At 39.3% G+C, this 15,042-nt stretch overlaps 1 protein-coding gene and 1 pseudogene across 2 annotated transcripts; both read left to right on the top strand.

Annotated features, from left to right (window-relative positions):
* Positions 1–1,347: 1,347 nt before the first annotated feature.
* On the top strand, positions 1,348–4,639 carry LOC135627854 (protein indeterminate-domain 12-like). 2 transcript variants are annotated; one of them, XM_065134237.1, is made up of 4 exons: positions 1,348–1,614; positions 1,721–2,073; positions 2,309–2,705; positions 3,480–4,639. In XM_065134237.1, the coding sequence occupies exons 2-4, from the start codon at positions 1,929–1,931 to the stop codon at positions 4,453–4,455; spliced, it is 1,518 nt and encodes a 505-aa protein (XP_064990309.1). In that variant the 5' UTR covers positions 1,348–1,614; positions 1,721–1,928; the 3' UTR covers positions 4,456–4,639. The 2 variants fall into 2 exon arrangements, with proteins under 2 accessions (XP_064990309.1, XP_064990310.1); XM_065134238.1 differs by having other exon boundaries at positions 1,349–1,514.
* An 8,143-nt stretch (positions 4,640–12,782) lies between these two features.
* LOC103970934 (phytoene synthase 2, chloroplastic-like) lies at positions 12,783–14,874 on the top strand (annotated as a pseudogene).
* Positions 14,875–15,042: the final 168 nt, after the last annotated feature.

Here is a 15,042-nt window from a genome sequence, read left to right as displayed (position 1 = left end):
AATCTGAATCATGTCAATATACCTTTTTTTCTAATAGATATAATTTGTGCCATTATAAATACTTATAAGGTGACACTGAAACCTACGACACAAAGTAAAAAAATGGTGAAGAGAGGGTCACCGTTTTTATAATACTTCAAGTACGTCACGAGTATTCCGATATTATAAGTTACTCTTTTTTTTTTTACTTATATCGAGTCGATCATAATCGTATTCTGAAATTACCGAGGTAATATATCATGTAAAGATTTGGTATGGATGTGACATACGCATGGGTTGGTCGTAAGGAGATTTGACTAATTTAAGGACCACGTATTGCGATGTAAAGTAAGTATTCACCCTAGCAAAAGACTCACGTCAATCTTCTTCCCATCACAAGTGGGAAATACAATTTCAATTTCAAATACGGCCTATTAGTGTGACAAATGGACGGCCAAAACCATCTTCTCGGTCGAATCTTTTTAAGTCTTGTTGTTCTCTACGACACATAATTCACCGTAGGCATAGTTTTTCAAGCTATATAAATAGTGCCAAAATATGTCATTTGATATGTCCATATCTCTATGGCATCTTTTAGTCGCATTGAGACCCCACAAGAAAAAGAGACTTTATCTCCCGGCATATCTAGATTTTTCTTTGTTTTCTTGTACGTAATAACGAGTAGAAGGGATAGAGAAAAAGACAAGTGCAATTAGATGTTTCTTACCTACACTTTTAATGTGATAGTCTTTAATAGTAAACATGCATTCATGTAGAAGTTAACAAAAAGATTGGAATTGGTTGATGTGTGAGTTAAGTTAGACAAGAGAAGTAAGATTAATCCCATATATTTATTTTCCTTCCTTGTCCCATTAGAACTCTCAAGGAGAAAATGAAGATAAAACTTGCTCATGCATTATCAACATCAAATCTTTATTTGTTTATATTTATATATATACATATATATATTATATTATATGTCTATTTCAGATGCTTTTGCTGAGTTATATTTGTGTAATCTCGATTGCGGTACCTTTTTCTCTTGCGTTATATTTATCTACTAAATTGTTTTCTCTTTTTGTAGATTTTTAGTGAATCTTATTGGATTTGGAGGAGGCTGACCTTTTACTGTGAGGGTGTAATATGGTTGAGGTTTTGTCGTGATCACGAGAGGAAGAAACAAAAGCATGAGGTAGGGAAGGGGGAAGCGCTACGGTGGCTGGGCCCCAACCCTCGCCACATAGCGACACACTTGCCTTGGCGAGACACCATCAACAGCAACATTCTGCTTTGCTTTGCTTTCCTTTGTCTCTCCTCCTGTTCGTGTAATTATCTATCCAATTCTTCGCTTTCGTGGTGTAAAAGGGTGAGGAGTCAGGGAAGAATAGGGAAGACGAGAGAGAAGGAAAAGCGTGACAAGTAACTCAGATATATCTGAAAGCCAGCCTCGGCCGCAGAAGAAGAAAGAGTTGCTCTCTTCCTCTGCCTTCGCTAGCTAGCTGCTGCTCCTCTCTGCCTTCAGAGAGAGACGAAGGGTATCTTCTCGGTTTCCTCTCTGTCTCTGTCCCCGCCTGCTCGTTCCTGAGCCAACTGGTGGTTTGGCCTGCTGCCAGGGTCCTTTGTTCTTTAGTAGAGGTGGGAAGAGTCGAGAGAGAGGATTGTTATGCGTGCCTACATCCACTACTACTCTTCATGTACCAGTGTTTGGGTGTTCCTCTCATTGTTTTCCTTTCTTTGGTAGCTTTCTTGTCTTTAGATTTGGAGGAGGGAGGCCGGAGGTTTTCAGGAGACTTGTGGAAGATTGAGATGCCTAATGACAGAAAGAACAAAACGGAAGATGATGGATTCATGTTGGGTAGTGAGTCTTTCTTCTGTGCCACTGATTCGGACCAGTAACTGATCTTACCACAGACCAAAAGAAGGAACCAGGGTTGACCTACAAAGATCTGATGTTCCTCGGTATCATGGAGGAAGAGCACTGCAGCGACCAAAAGCCACACCCGCCGCTGCAGCAGCGATCATCATCGGCAACGCCAAGCTCGTCGGCTGCTGTTCCTCAGAAGAAGAAGAAGAGGAACCTCCCTGGAAAACCATGCAAGTACCTAAACTTCCACTCGTTACTCGATCCTTTCTCTTATTCCCTCTCTTCGAATCCTGTTTTTAGAGAGAGAGAGAGAGAACAAAAGATCTCTCTCTCTCTCTCTCTCTCTCTCTCTCTCTCTAATATGTAGGTCTTGTGCATGAAGTATGTGGGTTCCTTTTCCTTCAGCTTCATCTTCCATATATGTCAAGTATGAGGAATAGATTGTACGTTCCATCTTAATTACAGATACGGATGCGGAGGTAATAGCTTTGTCACCCAAAACACTGATGGCCACGAACCGCTTCACCTGCGAGGTCTGCAACAAAGGGTTCCAGCGGGAGCAGAACCTCCAGCTGCACCGGCGCGGCCACAACCTGCCGTGGAAGCTGAAGAAGAAGAACCCGGACGAGGTCCGCCGCCGCGTGTACCTCTGCCCGGAGCCCACCTGCGCCCACCACGACCCGTCGCGGGCCCTCGGGGACCTCACCGGCATCAAGAAGCACTTCTGCCGCAAGCACGGCGAGAAGAGGTGGAAGTGCGACAAGTGCTCCAAGCGCTACGCCGTGCAGTCGGACTGGAAGGCCCATTCCAAGATCTGCGGCACTCGCGAGTACCGCTGCGACTGCGGCACTCTCTTCTCCAGGTACCGCCTGCATGCGTCCATTCCTTGAAGCACTCAAAACCTTCACCATATTGCACTGGATTACATGCTCCCACCCACCACAAACAGCCTCCGCTCCGGTGATGCCGATTAGTGTTCCTTTAGTTAGGGCGAGGATCGGATTCAAGATCCAGTTTCTCATGGGAACCATCGCCTCGCTCTCTCTCCTTTGTGTTCACGTGGTGACATGGAGGCAAAGTTTATCAGGTTGATTTGTTGGCTTTCGATTTGGAGATATGTGGGCAATTGGCATGGCTTGGCTTTTCAGGTCCACACCAATTCATAAGGTTGGATTGAGTGGGTAGAGAGATTTAAGTAGCTTTCATGGTTTTGGAATGAGCTCATATAAGGGTTCCGCATTAAATGAAGAGGTTATTTATGGATGGAATTGTTGGGTTGCACATTTGCTGCAAAATATGCCCTTATTGCATTGATTGATGTGTCGGTCCTAAGAATGGGGTTTTCCTTTAATTAGACTCTCCTTTATCGTTCTTCTCTCCTCTTGCTATACCTTTTGCCTGGTAACATCTGACACCTTACTTCTTCTTTTGAGTATATATATATATATACATATACATATACATACATATACGTATACTTCATGAATGTCTTAGGAAAAGAATTGGCCAGTAACCTTCATTTGGAACTCTTGAACAAAGTAAAGAACTAATCTTGAACTGAAAAGGTTTGCATTCTTCCTCACCACTGTGAGATGAGATTAACTGAGCTCTTATGACTTGCTGGAAACCAATGCAGGCGAGACAGCTTCGTCACCCACAGAGCCTTCTGTGATGCATTAGCACAAGAAAACGCAAGGATTCCGACCGGCGCGCACGCCATCGGCGGCCAGTTGTACCCAAACAGAGGCATAACGTCGCACTTCTCATCCTTAGCTCAACCTTCCAACGACCTCCTCCTCCTGCGGGGAAATAGCGGTGCGGATCACATCGACGCCACCACCTCTCGGCAGCCTCAGACATATCACCCGTCCTCATTCTACTTCGGTGGTGGATCTAACCAAGGTTTCGATGAGGACCCGCAGCTGCTTCAAAGCAAGCCCTTCCGTGGCATGATGCAACTCCAAGATCTCCAAACAGTGGCCGATGCCTCTTCCTCTTCTGCTGCGGCCGCTGTCAACGCTTTCAATCTTGGCTTCTTCTCCGGCAGCGGTAGCACGAATGCCCTCAACAGTGCAGGCGGAGGCACTGAGCCGATGACGCTGTTCGCCGGAGACCTCACGAGTAATCACATTAACGATGACGCAAACATATCTTCTCTGTATAACTCATGTATGCAGCCGCAGATATCAGCAAGCTCACTGCTTCAGAAGACCACAACGTGGAGCGGTGGCAACGGCAGCTCATTGCTTAGAGGTTTCGGTACCTCGTACCACAGCTACACATCTGGTGTTAACGATGGAAGTAGACAGAGCTCAGGAGCTCATGTGGAGAACCATTTCCATGACATCATGAACTCCCTTGCTAGTGACCAAGTGGCTGGTTTCAGTGGCTTCAACCCAGGTCTGGGGAACATGGGCGAGGACGGGTTGCGCAGCAACCTATCGGCCGGAGGCATCGGAGGCTCGGACAGATCAACAAGAGACTTTCTTGGTGTTGACAGCATGATTAGAAGAAACATGGTGGGAGGAGTTCAGGAGAGGGAACAGCATCTTGGCATTGGAATGAGATCCATGGACACAGAGATGAAGTCACGAGGTGGGAGACTGCAATAGAACAAGTGTAACTGAACTTAGTAGAAGCAAGTAGCTCATCAAGCTTGATGACAGTGGAGTTGAGCTCTATCTTGGCTGGTTTTATCTTTTAAATCCCATAGCTAATTAATTAGCCGCAGGTGATAGTCTTTACAGACAATTTTTTTCTTTTTTTCTTTATATTAATCGTTGTTTTTGTTTTAAATTTCTGTCTGCTTCTTGAAGTCTTCACTGATCTATGTGCATGCAACAGTCTGATGGTGAGCATATGACATACGGCTCTTACGAGGGAATCAGAGGACTGCAATTGCTTTAATCAGGAAAAGCCGACGTGTTCTGCATGCAGATGTATGTGTGCATGCGCTCGATCAGATCGGTAGAGAACCTGGCACTTTGTTACGAGAAGAATGTCCCTTATATTTCTACGCTATCTTTTCCTACCATCACCCGTAGACCGATGACACTCCTTACCTCATTAAACATCATCATCCTCTAAAAATTAAAAATATATTATAAAAAACTTTATTCATTAAGATAATATATATTTATATAAATTATGTGAGAGATTTTTTTTTAATTATGTACTTAGATCATGCATTAAAATCATATGTTTAACATGTGATTGATCATCTGATGATATATTGATTAAGTATTAGAATATATAAGGAAAATAAATTTATTATTTTATATTTATCTATATTATGATTTTTTATCATGTCCTTTAAGATTAAACTTTATATCAATTTTAGACTGATGTAATTGAAATGTGTTACGGGTCAGAGATCTTGTGAGACAAAGGAACACAATTAATATTTGACAACTTGATCTTTAACAAAGTGAAAGTTGATAATAAAACATTTTATGCATGAGTAGGACTCCGAGTTGATATATAAGTAGGTAGTATTGATATTATCATAGTATACTATAGGCATGGATTGAGAGGTGATGTCAAGTTTGTATAGCAGATTAGTAACCCAGTCAAGTTCTTCAATAGTGGTGGTAGTGGTGGATCTTGCAATTGTATTTTATTTTTTATAACTTTGATTGATTAGATTTTTTTGCAAGGAAGACAATGTAGGCCAATATATATGTTCTATCATTAGTTTTACCCGCTCAATCAACACCGATAAAGATATAAAGATGAATTGATGAGTGTTTACGAAGAAAAAGTTCATGATTAAGAGTCCCTTTAAAATATCATAAAACATATTTTAGTATAGACCAATGCATTGTGGATGACTGATGTAATGTTTAGATATGTAAGAGATAAATATTGTAAAAAACCAAGTATCGATATTGTGTGGGATCCGTAGTAAGATTATCGTCATATAATTTGAGTGACTCAATAGTGGAGAGTGAGGTGGCGACTAAAGATATTAAATATCATATGATGAGATATAAGGTGTTAGAGCTTAATATTCGTCTCCAGTAAACTATTTTAATGATAGACCGGAAGAAGTTCTTGATTATCTTTCCAAAATTGGTAAAGATTACGATGACTTCATATTTATATTTGAGATGATATAACCATGTATATTTAGTAAAATAATCTACGAAAATGATATAAAATCTAAAATTATCAAAGGAAATGGTTGGAATAAGGTCTTAGACATCAATATAAATTATTTCAAATAGTTTAGAGTATGATTTGAAAGGCATTCTAAAAAGTAGTATGTGACTTTTATTACTAAGACAAGTATCACAATGAGGTGTAATTATACTTGATTTGAAAATTGAAAGAAAGTAATGAGAAATTAGTTGTTATTGAATAAAAGATGATATTTGACTAAGGCAATGATGTCACACATCGATTTAGAGTAGCATCTGAAGCAATAACAATTAGTTATCTTTATTCTAGCTTCCAACTAAGGATGTTCTTGTGCTCAAATCTTTTATAAGAAATGAGTTAGGAAATAATTAAATATATGTATTATTTTATTTATAGAATTGAGAAATAAAAATAAGATTTTTTTTGCTGTGATGTGCACGTAAAACATAATCAAGTGTAAAAGTCTTTGTGCGTGAATAAAGTGTTGTAGAATTAGTATGAGTGATAGGGATTTCATTACCATCATTAATGATGATGTCTTCATTATCTTCATAGTCAATGTAGATAGATAAATTCTATAAATTAGAAGTGATATGATGAGAAGAATAAGAGTAACAATCCAATTGCTTAGATAAGTAGTCAGAATAATCTTGATGTTTGCTTAAGGTCACTTCGGTATAGCAATAGGCTTGGGTCAAGATCGATAGACTTTTACTTTGTATCCAATTTTCTCACAGAGTTGATAGATGACTTTTTGTTGATTATTATTATAGGGATGCTAAAATTGCTAATAGTTATAGCTGAAGTTATTTTTGTAATTGTTTGGGTTAAAGATGCCACTATGGTTGGAGAGATGCTAATATAATGGATGATGTCAAGGAGGCATACTATTTAATCTTTTATTAAAGTTCTTATTATTTTGTTTATTTTTTCTTTAGATTTTTTATTAAATTGAGCTGTGATAGTTGATCATGTCTTCCTCTCTTCTCATTTCAGACATGTTTCATAATTAATCAACTTATCATATAGTTTTTCAAATAATATTGATGAGTCACGTGCTTGAATTGCTATCACTAGTTCCTTAAATATCTTCTAGGCCATTAAGAGTATTAACAATTGCTTCTTCGTCACTCAAGAGATGACTTATTAAAGTTAAATCATTTATAATAATTTTTAGATTTTATATATAATTAGCAATAGTACTTCCTCTTATATTATTTTAATTAGAGTAAATGAAAACTTAGTATACGAGTACAAGAACGATTGACGATGGTGGTTTGTAACTTGGATCATACTTCTGTTATAATGTTATATGAAGAGATTAGTGGTACTATGGAGTCAGCAATTGAAACTTGAATGATTTGTAGAATGAGATAATCTTATTGTAGCCATAACTTTTGATCTAGATGTTCCTGTTCTCTTGATATTTTGATATTTATTGATAGATAACTAAGAGAGTCATTAATATAGCCTAATAAATTATATCCAAAGAAAAAATTAGTGAATTTATAAGGAAATCTAGAGGCAACATCACATGCGTAGCGGAATAATAAAAAATAAAAATCCTCAAATTTCTCATAAATTATATTCATCATCGTGAAAAGATTGATGCGCAAAATCCACAAAACTAAAAACTGCGCATATGAAAGATTGCGTTTTACCTAGGGAGATCGCATATCCCTGAATCCCTACAGATTTGTATGAGAGGATGAAGGAAGTCAAACGTCCTCCTCTCTAGCGGTGATCCACTTAGTAGGGCTGTGACGATGCTCCTTAAATCTGGTGATCCACTTAGTAGGGCTGTGACGATGCTCCTTAAATCTCTGGGTTGCTATCTGAGGAAGAGAAGGGAAGAGGAGAATATGAGGTGGCAACCAAGAGACTCTAGCCTATGAGTCTTTGGTTCCCTCCTATTTATAGAGGGCCCCTATCAACTTAACCATAATGGATCATGCCATATTGGATATTGGATCTTCATCCAACTACCCAAGCCTCTTAGATTAGTGAATCTTTATCCAATAATCTCTCATTGGCTCTTATTTGATCTCATCCATATGACCCAATAATTCATGGGCTTATTGGATATTCAATACGATATGGGCTCTGGCAGATATTTCATATCCGAACCTTTATTTGTCGCGACGCCTATCATATGTGTGTGACCCTTTATGCCCAATATTGAACTAGCCATGAATCATACGTGTCAGAACATCTTTTGGCTCAATAAATTATTATCTTCATAAATTGCAAACGTACTAAACCACTACGCTGCAATCGTTTAACGATACAGGGGAATCCAATATATTAGAATTGTTTATCCTCAGTTACGGTATATCTATAGTCTCTTATCTATCTAATATCTCGGAGATTGTATACCAGGCATAGTACTATCATGCCCATACAGTTTCTACTCGAGTCTCGCTCTGATCGGATTTTCATTGAGAACACTTTCTCTCTTAATCCGAAAGACCTTGGCCAAGGATTTATCTGAGCAAGAACACATGAGATATTTTTCTCATGACACTGAGAGCATATTATCCTTTATTGACACTCAATAGCCCTCGTAAGATTGGCTACAACTCCTTGGTGTCTAAATCTAAGAACCAGATATACTATTGGGACAACAGAATTGTTGTCTGACAACGAGGTATCATTAACCATTCAGCATTCCATAAGCGGATCAATCAGTAAACTCATTCTCCAATGAGCACTTGCACTGTATCCCTAGTGTCTCCACATGAGTAACTATAAGACCAAGTCTCCATCATATGAACGGGTATATAACATACTAGTATCTTCAGTTATCTCGATGTCCCTCTCGAGTAACCTATGACTATGATTATTTAGGATCTATGTTTAAAGGCGAACTGGTCTTATTATCATGATCTCATCACGATTCGATTCTTATTGCACAGATCCATAGATATCACAATATGTATATCTATATATGCAATAAGCAATATAAAGTGATAAAATATCAAATAATATAATGAGCAAAAAGAATATGTATCATGTCACATGTGTCATCACTCACATGATTAGCTTGTATGGCACCTATGACTAGCAATATCCTACTTGACCTAAAGTCAATTACCTATCTGTCTGATCCCCATCGGACCCTTGTGAGGCTCAAAGACCATCTGAGACAATGACTTTATTAGTGGATCTATGATGTTATCTTCAGATGGAACTCTTTCCATTACTATATCTTCTTGGGTCACGATATCTCTAATCATATAGAACCTCCTCAAAATGTGCTTAGACTTCTTATAGGACCTGAGTTCCTTTGCTTGAGCAATTGCCTCGTTGTTATTGTAATATAATGGAATCAGCTTCTTGTTGCCCGACACGACTCCCAAATTTATAATAAACTTATTTATCCAGACTCCTTCATTTATTGCCTCTATTGCAGTAATGTACTTCATATTTATGGTTGAGTCAATAGTAGTTTCTTGCTTGGAACTCTTCAATCATACTGCTCCTCTATCCATGGTGTACACATATCCCGAAGTGACTTACTATCATCGACATTAGATTAGAAACTTGAGTTTGTATAGCCTTCAACCCTGAGGCTACTACCTTCATATACTAGTAAAAGATCATTAGTCCTTCGCAAGTATTTAACGATATACTTTACTGCAAAGCATGCACTATATCAGACTTAGTACATAGTATGATATACATGATAGACTCTATTGCTGAGGTATAGGGTATCCTATCTATGTTCGCAATTTCTTTATGAGTCGTTGGAGATATACTCATAGAAAACGATATCTCATGTCTCATCGTTATGAGACCTATCTTGAAATTTCTCATACCAAACATTTTGACAATGGTGTTTATGTACCTAAACTGGGACAAGCTAAGCATCCTTTTGGATATATCTCTATATATTCGAATCCCCAAGATATATGATACTTTCTCTAAGTTATTCATGGAGAAGTGTCTAGATAACCAAGCTTTACTGTAGATAGCATTCATATATCATTCCTAATTATCAGGATGTCATCCACATATAACACCAAGAAGGTGATAGCGCTCTCACTTATCTTCTTGTACATACAAGGCTCATTTTCATTTTTGACGAAGTCATAAGATCTAATTGCCTCATCAACTCTTATGTTCAAATTTCGGGAAGCTTACTTCAGTCTATAAATGGACCTAAGAAACCTACACATCTTATTTGGGTAGTCCTTGAATATAAATCCCTCAGGTTGTATCATATATACCTCCTCCTCGAGATTGCCATTGAGGAACGCGATTTTCATATCTATCTATCAGATCTTATAATCATAATGTGCTGCAATAGCCAATAGAATTCAAATGGATTTTAGCATGGCTACTGGTGAGAATATTTCGTCATAGTCAATAGATTATTTTTGATGATATCCATTAACCACTAGCCTTACTTTATAGGTCTCTACCTTTTTTATCTACTCTGATCTTTTTGTTCAAGATCCATTTGCAACCAATGGGTGTAATATCCTCTGGTGCATCAATTACATTACAAACCTTGTTAGAGTACATATAATCCATCTTAGAATTTATGGTTTTTTATCACTTCCCGAAGTCTATACTCGTAATAGTCTCCTCGTAGGTACGAGGATCAATATCCTCAACATCTTCTCCTCTAATATGCCCCACATATCTCTCAGGAGGATGAGATATTTTGTTGGACCTACGTAAAGTTGAAACTTATGTGCTAGGCACTTGAATATACTTGGGTTGTAGATTGGTGCTTGAGTCAGGTTCTTCAACCTTGCTTAACTCTATCATACTCTCATTGTCTCTTCCAAGAACATGTTCATTCTCAAAGAACACTGCTCTCTTGGCTACAAAGACCTTTTTGTCCTCGGGATGATAGAAATAATACCCATAAATTCCTTGGGGTATCCCACGAACTTGCATCGCTCCGCCTTGAATTCCAACTTATCGGGTTATATCTTTTAACATGAGTAGGGCAACCTCAAATCTTAACAACCTTAAGATCGGATTTCTTTTCTTTTCACATCTTAACAACTTATAGATACTACCGACTTAATTGAAACTCTAAGGTATATCCCTAGAATGAGATGGTTAGGTCGGTGAAGCTCATCTTGGACCGCACCATGTCTAGCAATGTAGGATTCCTCCTTTCAAATATACTATTGAGCTGAGGTGTATAAGGATGTGTCTATTGGGATAGAATCTCACGGTCCTATAACAATTACAAAACATATTAACATGGAAATTCATAATAATATACATGAAATCCTATAATAATTACGAAACATATTAACACAGAAGCGTACCTGATGAATCCATCTGAGTATTTTGGTTTAATTGGTGAATTAGCTTTCCAATTGCTTAGTATCTCTAAGAACTTTTTATTTCTCTTTGACGGGTGAAGAAAAATCTAAAAAATTGATACTACAATCAGGGACCACAACCCTATTTATAGAAATGCCCCAAGATGTTTCATATTCCTAACTTGTCTTGTCATCAAGTCAGGATGTTTCATATTCCTAACTTGTTTCATCATTAAGTTAAAAATATAACTTGTGGTATCCACACAATTAATTTTCATAATAATTATTCCCTTATCCAAATAATTTTATTTTAATTAGATCACTTTAATTTTGACTAATCAAAATAATGATTTAACATATTTAATTATACATGTGTGACCTAAAAATTCTAACATGGATCTTAGGCACCGATGAGTTTGACAGTTGACAAGAAGGTGATAAGGACGCTAGTGAAAATACTAGATAATAGGTAGTAGCAGCGGAGGGAATACCCGCTAAGTATAATGTATAATAATGAAGGATTGCTAAAAAAGCTAATCAAACACTAGAAGAGGTTGATTATATGAACAAAGTAAAGTAAATATATTATAAAAGACTCGCGCTAAGAGATCAATAGAGAAGAGTCATGTGTCTTTATCTTTGGTGCAATGATAAAATTCAAAAATGAGAAGCAAAAACTAATAATCGTAAAATAACAATAAGGAGAGTGAGAAAGACAAATAACAATCGTTATATCAGGAAGATAACGAACAAAATGAGTCTTGCTTAAAACAAGAATGCTTTGAAGAATTTATTATAATAAGGATATGTATATTTATACATTATAAAAAAAATTTAATCATATGTTTAAATCATATATTTAAATTTATGATTATTCTTAAATCATAAATTAATTAAAGATTAGAATATATAAAAATATAAAATTATTATACTATATTTATTTTTCTATTTATCTATTATCATGGTCATTTATAAAATATAACAGTCACCAAAAGGCTGTGCCATCTTTCCACCATTTAGGTAAGTGGAACATTTAAAATTAATTTCGACTTCTGAGTTTGAATTAAATCGTGCACTCAAAGAAGACCGTGATGATTGTATATAAGCTGTACGAGAACTGCGTAGGGGAACACTTCTCCGCCGCCCCACCGCACCTTCCACGTGACTCGCCCAAGTCAAAGCGGGTCCCGCGTCACTCCCGTTGCCACGCGTCGATCGACTACCACGCGGGTCGCCCGCGTCGGCGTGTCGACGGTGACCATGTGGCAATGCGACCCGTCCAACACGACGGTCACTCACGCCGCCCCAGATTTCACCTCCACGTGTTCCCTCCTCATTCGCCGCCAAACCATCTCCGTGATAACCCTATCTCGAGGTCAAAGCTGACGTCAGATCAAGCGGATGAAAGGAGCCTCCTCCGGGTAGTGACAGTGAAAGTAAAGGGTTAATGGTTCCATGAACTCTTAGATTCTTCGGTGCATTCCACAGTGTTATAGAATCTTCGTGCGCGTTTTGGATGGTTCAGCGGATTACACCTTCTTGAACAGAGCGCTCCTTCTTAAGCCATCTGCTGAGTGCTGCTTAGCCAGTCCTTATCTGGATTTCCACCTTTGATGTTTGATCGCTCTACTCCATGCATCGAAGGAAGAGATCGTGAGGCATTCTTGTGGTCTGTGGTCTTGTAAGATGGCACTCATGTTGTTGCCGGCGATCGCGCCTGCAGATATATCTGTTGGCCTTGGATTTACTGAAGCGGTTCGACAAGGAGAAAGGTCACTGGGAAAGGTCTTTACGCCGAGACGAAGGCGGAGATGGAATCTGCAATCACTCTATGCTGATTCTAAGTACGCATGCGTGGAGTTTGAGCCGGAGAACACCATGGGTTTGCCGCCTCCATTATCGAGCCTGGTGACCAGCACAGCAGCAGAGGCTGCAGTCTCTTTGGAGCAGAAGGTTTACGATGTGATTCTGAAGCAGTCATCCCTGGTGAAGAAGAAGCCGGCGTTAACTACTGCTCTCGATGTGAAGCCGGACTTGGCGATCCCTGGATCTTTGAGCTTGCTGAAGGAGGCTTATGACAGGTGTGGAGAAGTCTGTGCAGAGTACGCCAAGACCTTTTAGCTGGGTTAGATCTCATACCAATTACTTGATCATATACATTTTTTGGTCTGCATGACAAATCATGAAGAGATGGCCTTGATTCTTCAGACATGAAATTTTCATGCATCTTTGTAGGAACACTGCTCCTGACTCCTGAGAGGAGGAGAGCAATCTGGGCAATATATGGTAAATTCTTGATAGAATTACTAGCTCTAATAAGTTTAAGTTTCATTACACGCCACTGAACTGAACTGCTAAGTGACGCAATCATGTTTCAGTGTGGTGCAGAAGAACAGATGAGCTTGTGGATGGGCCAAATGCTTCCCATATCACACCAACAGCGTTGGGCAGGTGGGAGTCGAGGCTGGAGGATGTCTTTGCAGGCTGCCCATATGACATGCTCGATGCAGCTCTTTCTGATACTGTCTCGAAGTACCCTGTTGATATCCAGGCATGTCTCCAACCCATATAGAAGTGCATCGACTGTGTGCATATGCATCAGTTTCGTTGGTGCTTGACGGTAACAGTGTTCTTGTTTCCAGTTGCAGCCGTTCAGGGACATGATCGAAGGAATGCGAATCGATTTGAACATGCCAAGATATCAGAACTTCGACGAACTCTATCTTTATTGCTATTACGTCGCGGGAACTGTTGGACTGATGAGCGTCCCTGTCATGGGAAGCGCTCCCGAGTCGAAGGCGACGGCAGAGAGCGTTTACAGGGCTGCTTTGGCTTTGGGCATCGCCAACCAGCTCACTAACAGACACGGGGACGTCGGCGAAGAGTGAGTCATGATCCACCAGCCTCTCTTCTCTCTGCATGCGTTCAACTCACGGGTGATTTATCGATCAGTGCTAGAAGAGGAAGGATCTATCTGCCGCAGGATGAGCTGGCTCGGTTTGGGCTGTCCGACGACGAGATTTTCGACGGCAAGGTGACGGACAAATGGAGGAGCTTCATGAAGAACCATATTAAGAGGGCGAGGATGTTCTTCAGAGCAGCAGAAGATGGTGTGAGCGAGCTCAATCAAGCCAGTAGATGGCTGGTAAGATCGATGCGTTTCATTGATTTCATTACTGTCATAGCGATGAACTATTTGCCATTACCCGATGCAAGGTTGGGCTTCTCTGCTGTTGCATCAGCAGATCCTCGACGAGATCGAAGCGAATGACTACAACAACTTCACGAAGCGCGCTTCTGCGAGCAAAGCAAAGAAGCTGATGGCTCTGCCGGTGGCGTTTGGTAGATCGCTCGTCACGCCATCTTCTCTAAGGCAGTCAAGCTCAGCAAAGACACGATTAGAAGGAAACCTGTGTCATTGGATCGAACCACCCACATCAGAGAAGAAAATGTTGTAATCTTCCATCTTGTTGATGGGTACATACAATCACGCAAGTGAATTTATGTACGTCAATGTGAAACGCATGTTTGGTTGCGGGTCTCATTTGGATTCAGTATATTCTTGTTTATTTGATGTAGCAATGCCACAGGGAGAGTCAATTCAACAGTTGGATAAGATTAATGTTGGAGACCGTTCTTCATCATTTATTTTTTAGAAAAATAAAATAAAAAACTAGGCTAAAAAATAGCCCTGCCGACAAATCCAAAATGCAATGCCAAGTGTGCATATGTTTATGGTTATAAATATGTTTTCGTACGACATGGCAGATC

Source organism: Musa acuminata, chromosome BXJ2-11, assembly GCF_036884655.1.
Source record: "Musa acuminata AAA Group cultivar baxijiao chromosome BXJ2-11, Cavendish_Baxijiao_AAA, whole genome shotgun sequence".
NCBI classification, from domain to species: Eukaryota; Viridiplantae; Streptophyta; class Magnoliopsida; order Zingiberales; family Musaceae; genus Musa; species Musa acuminata.
The sequence above is the reverse complement of the archived record's forward strand: the minus strand, read 5'-3'. Positions and strand labels throughout refer to the sequence as shown.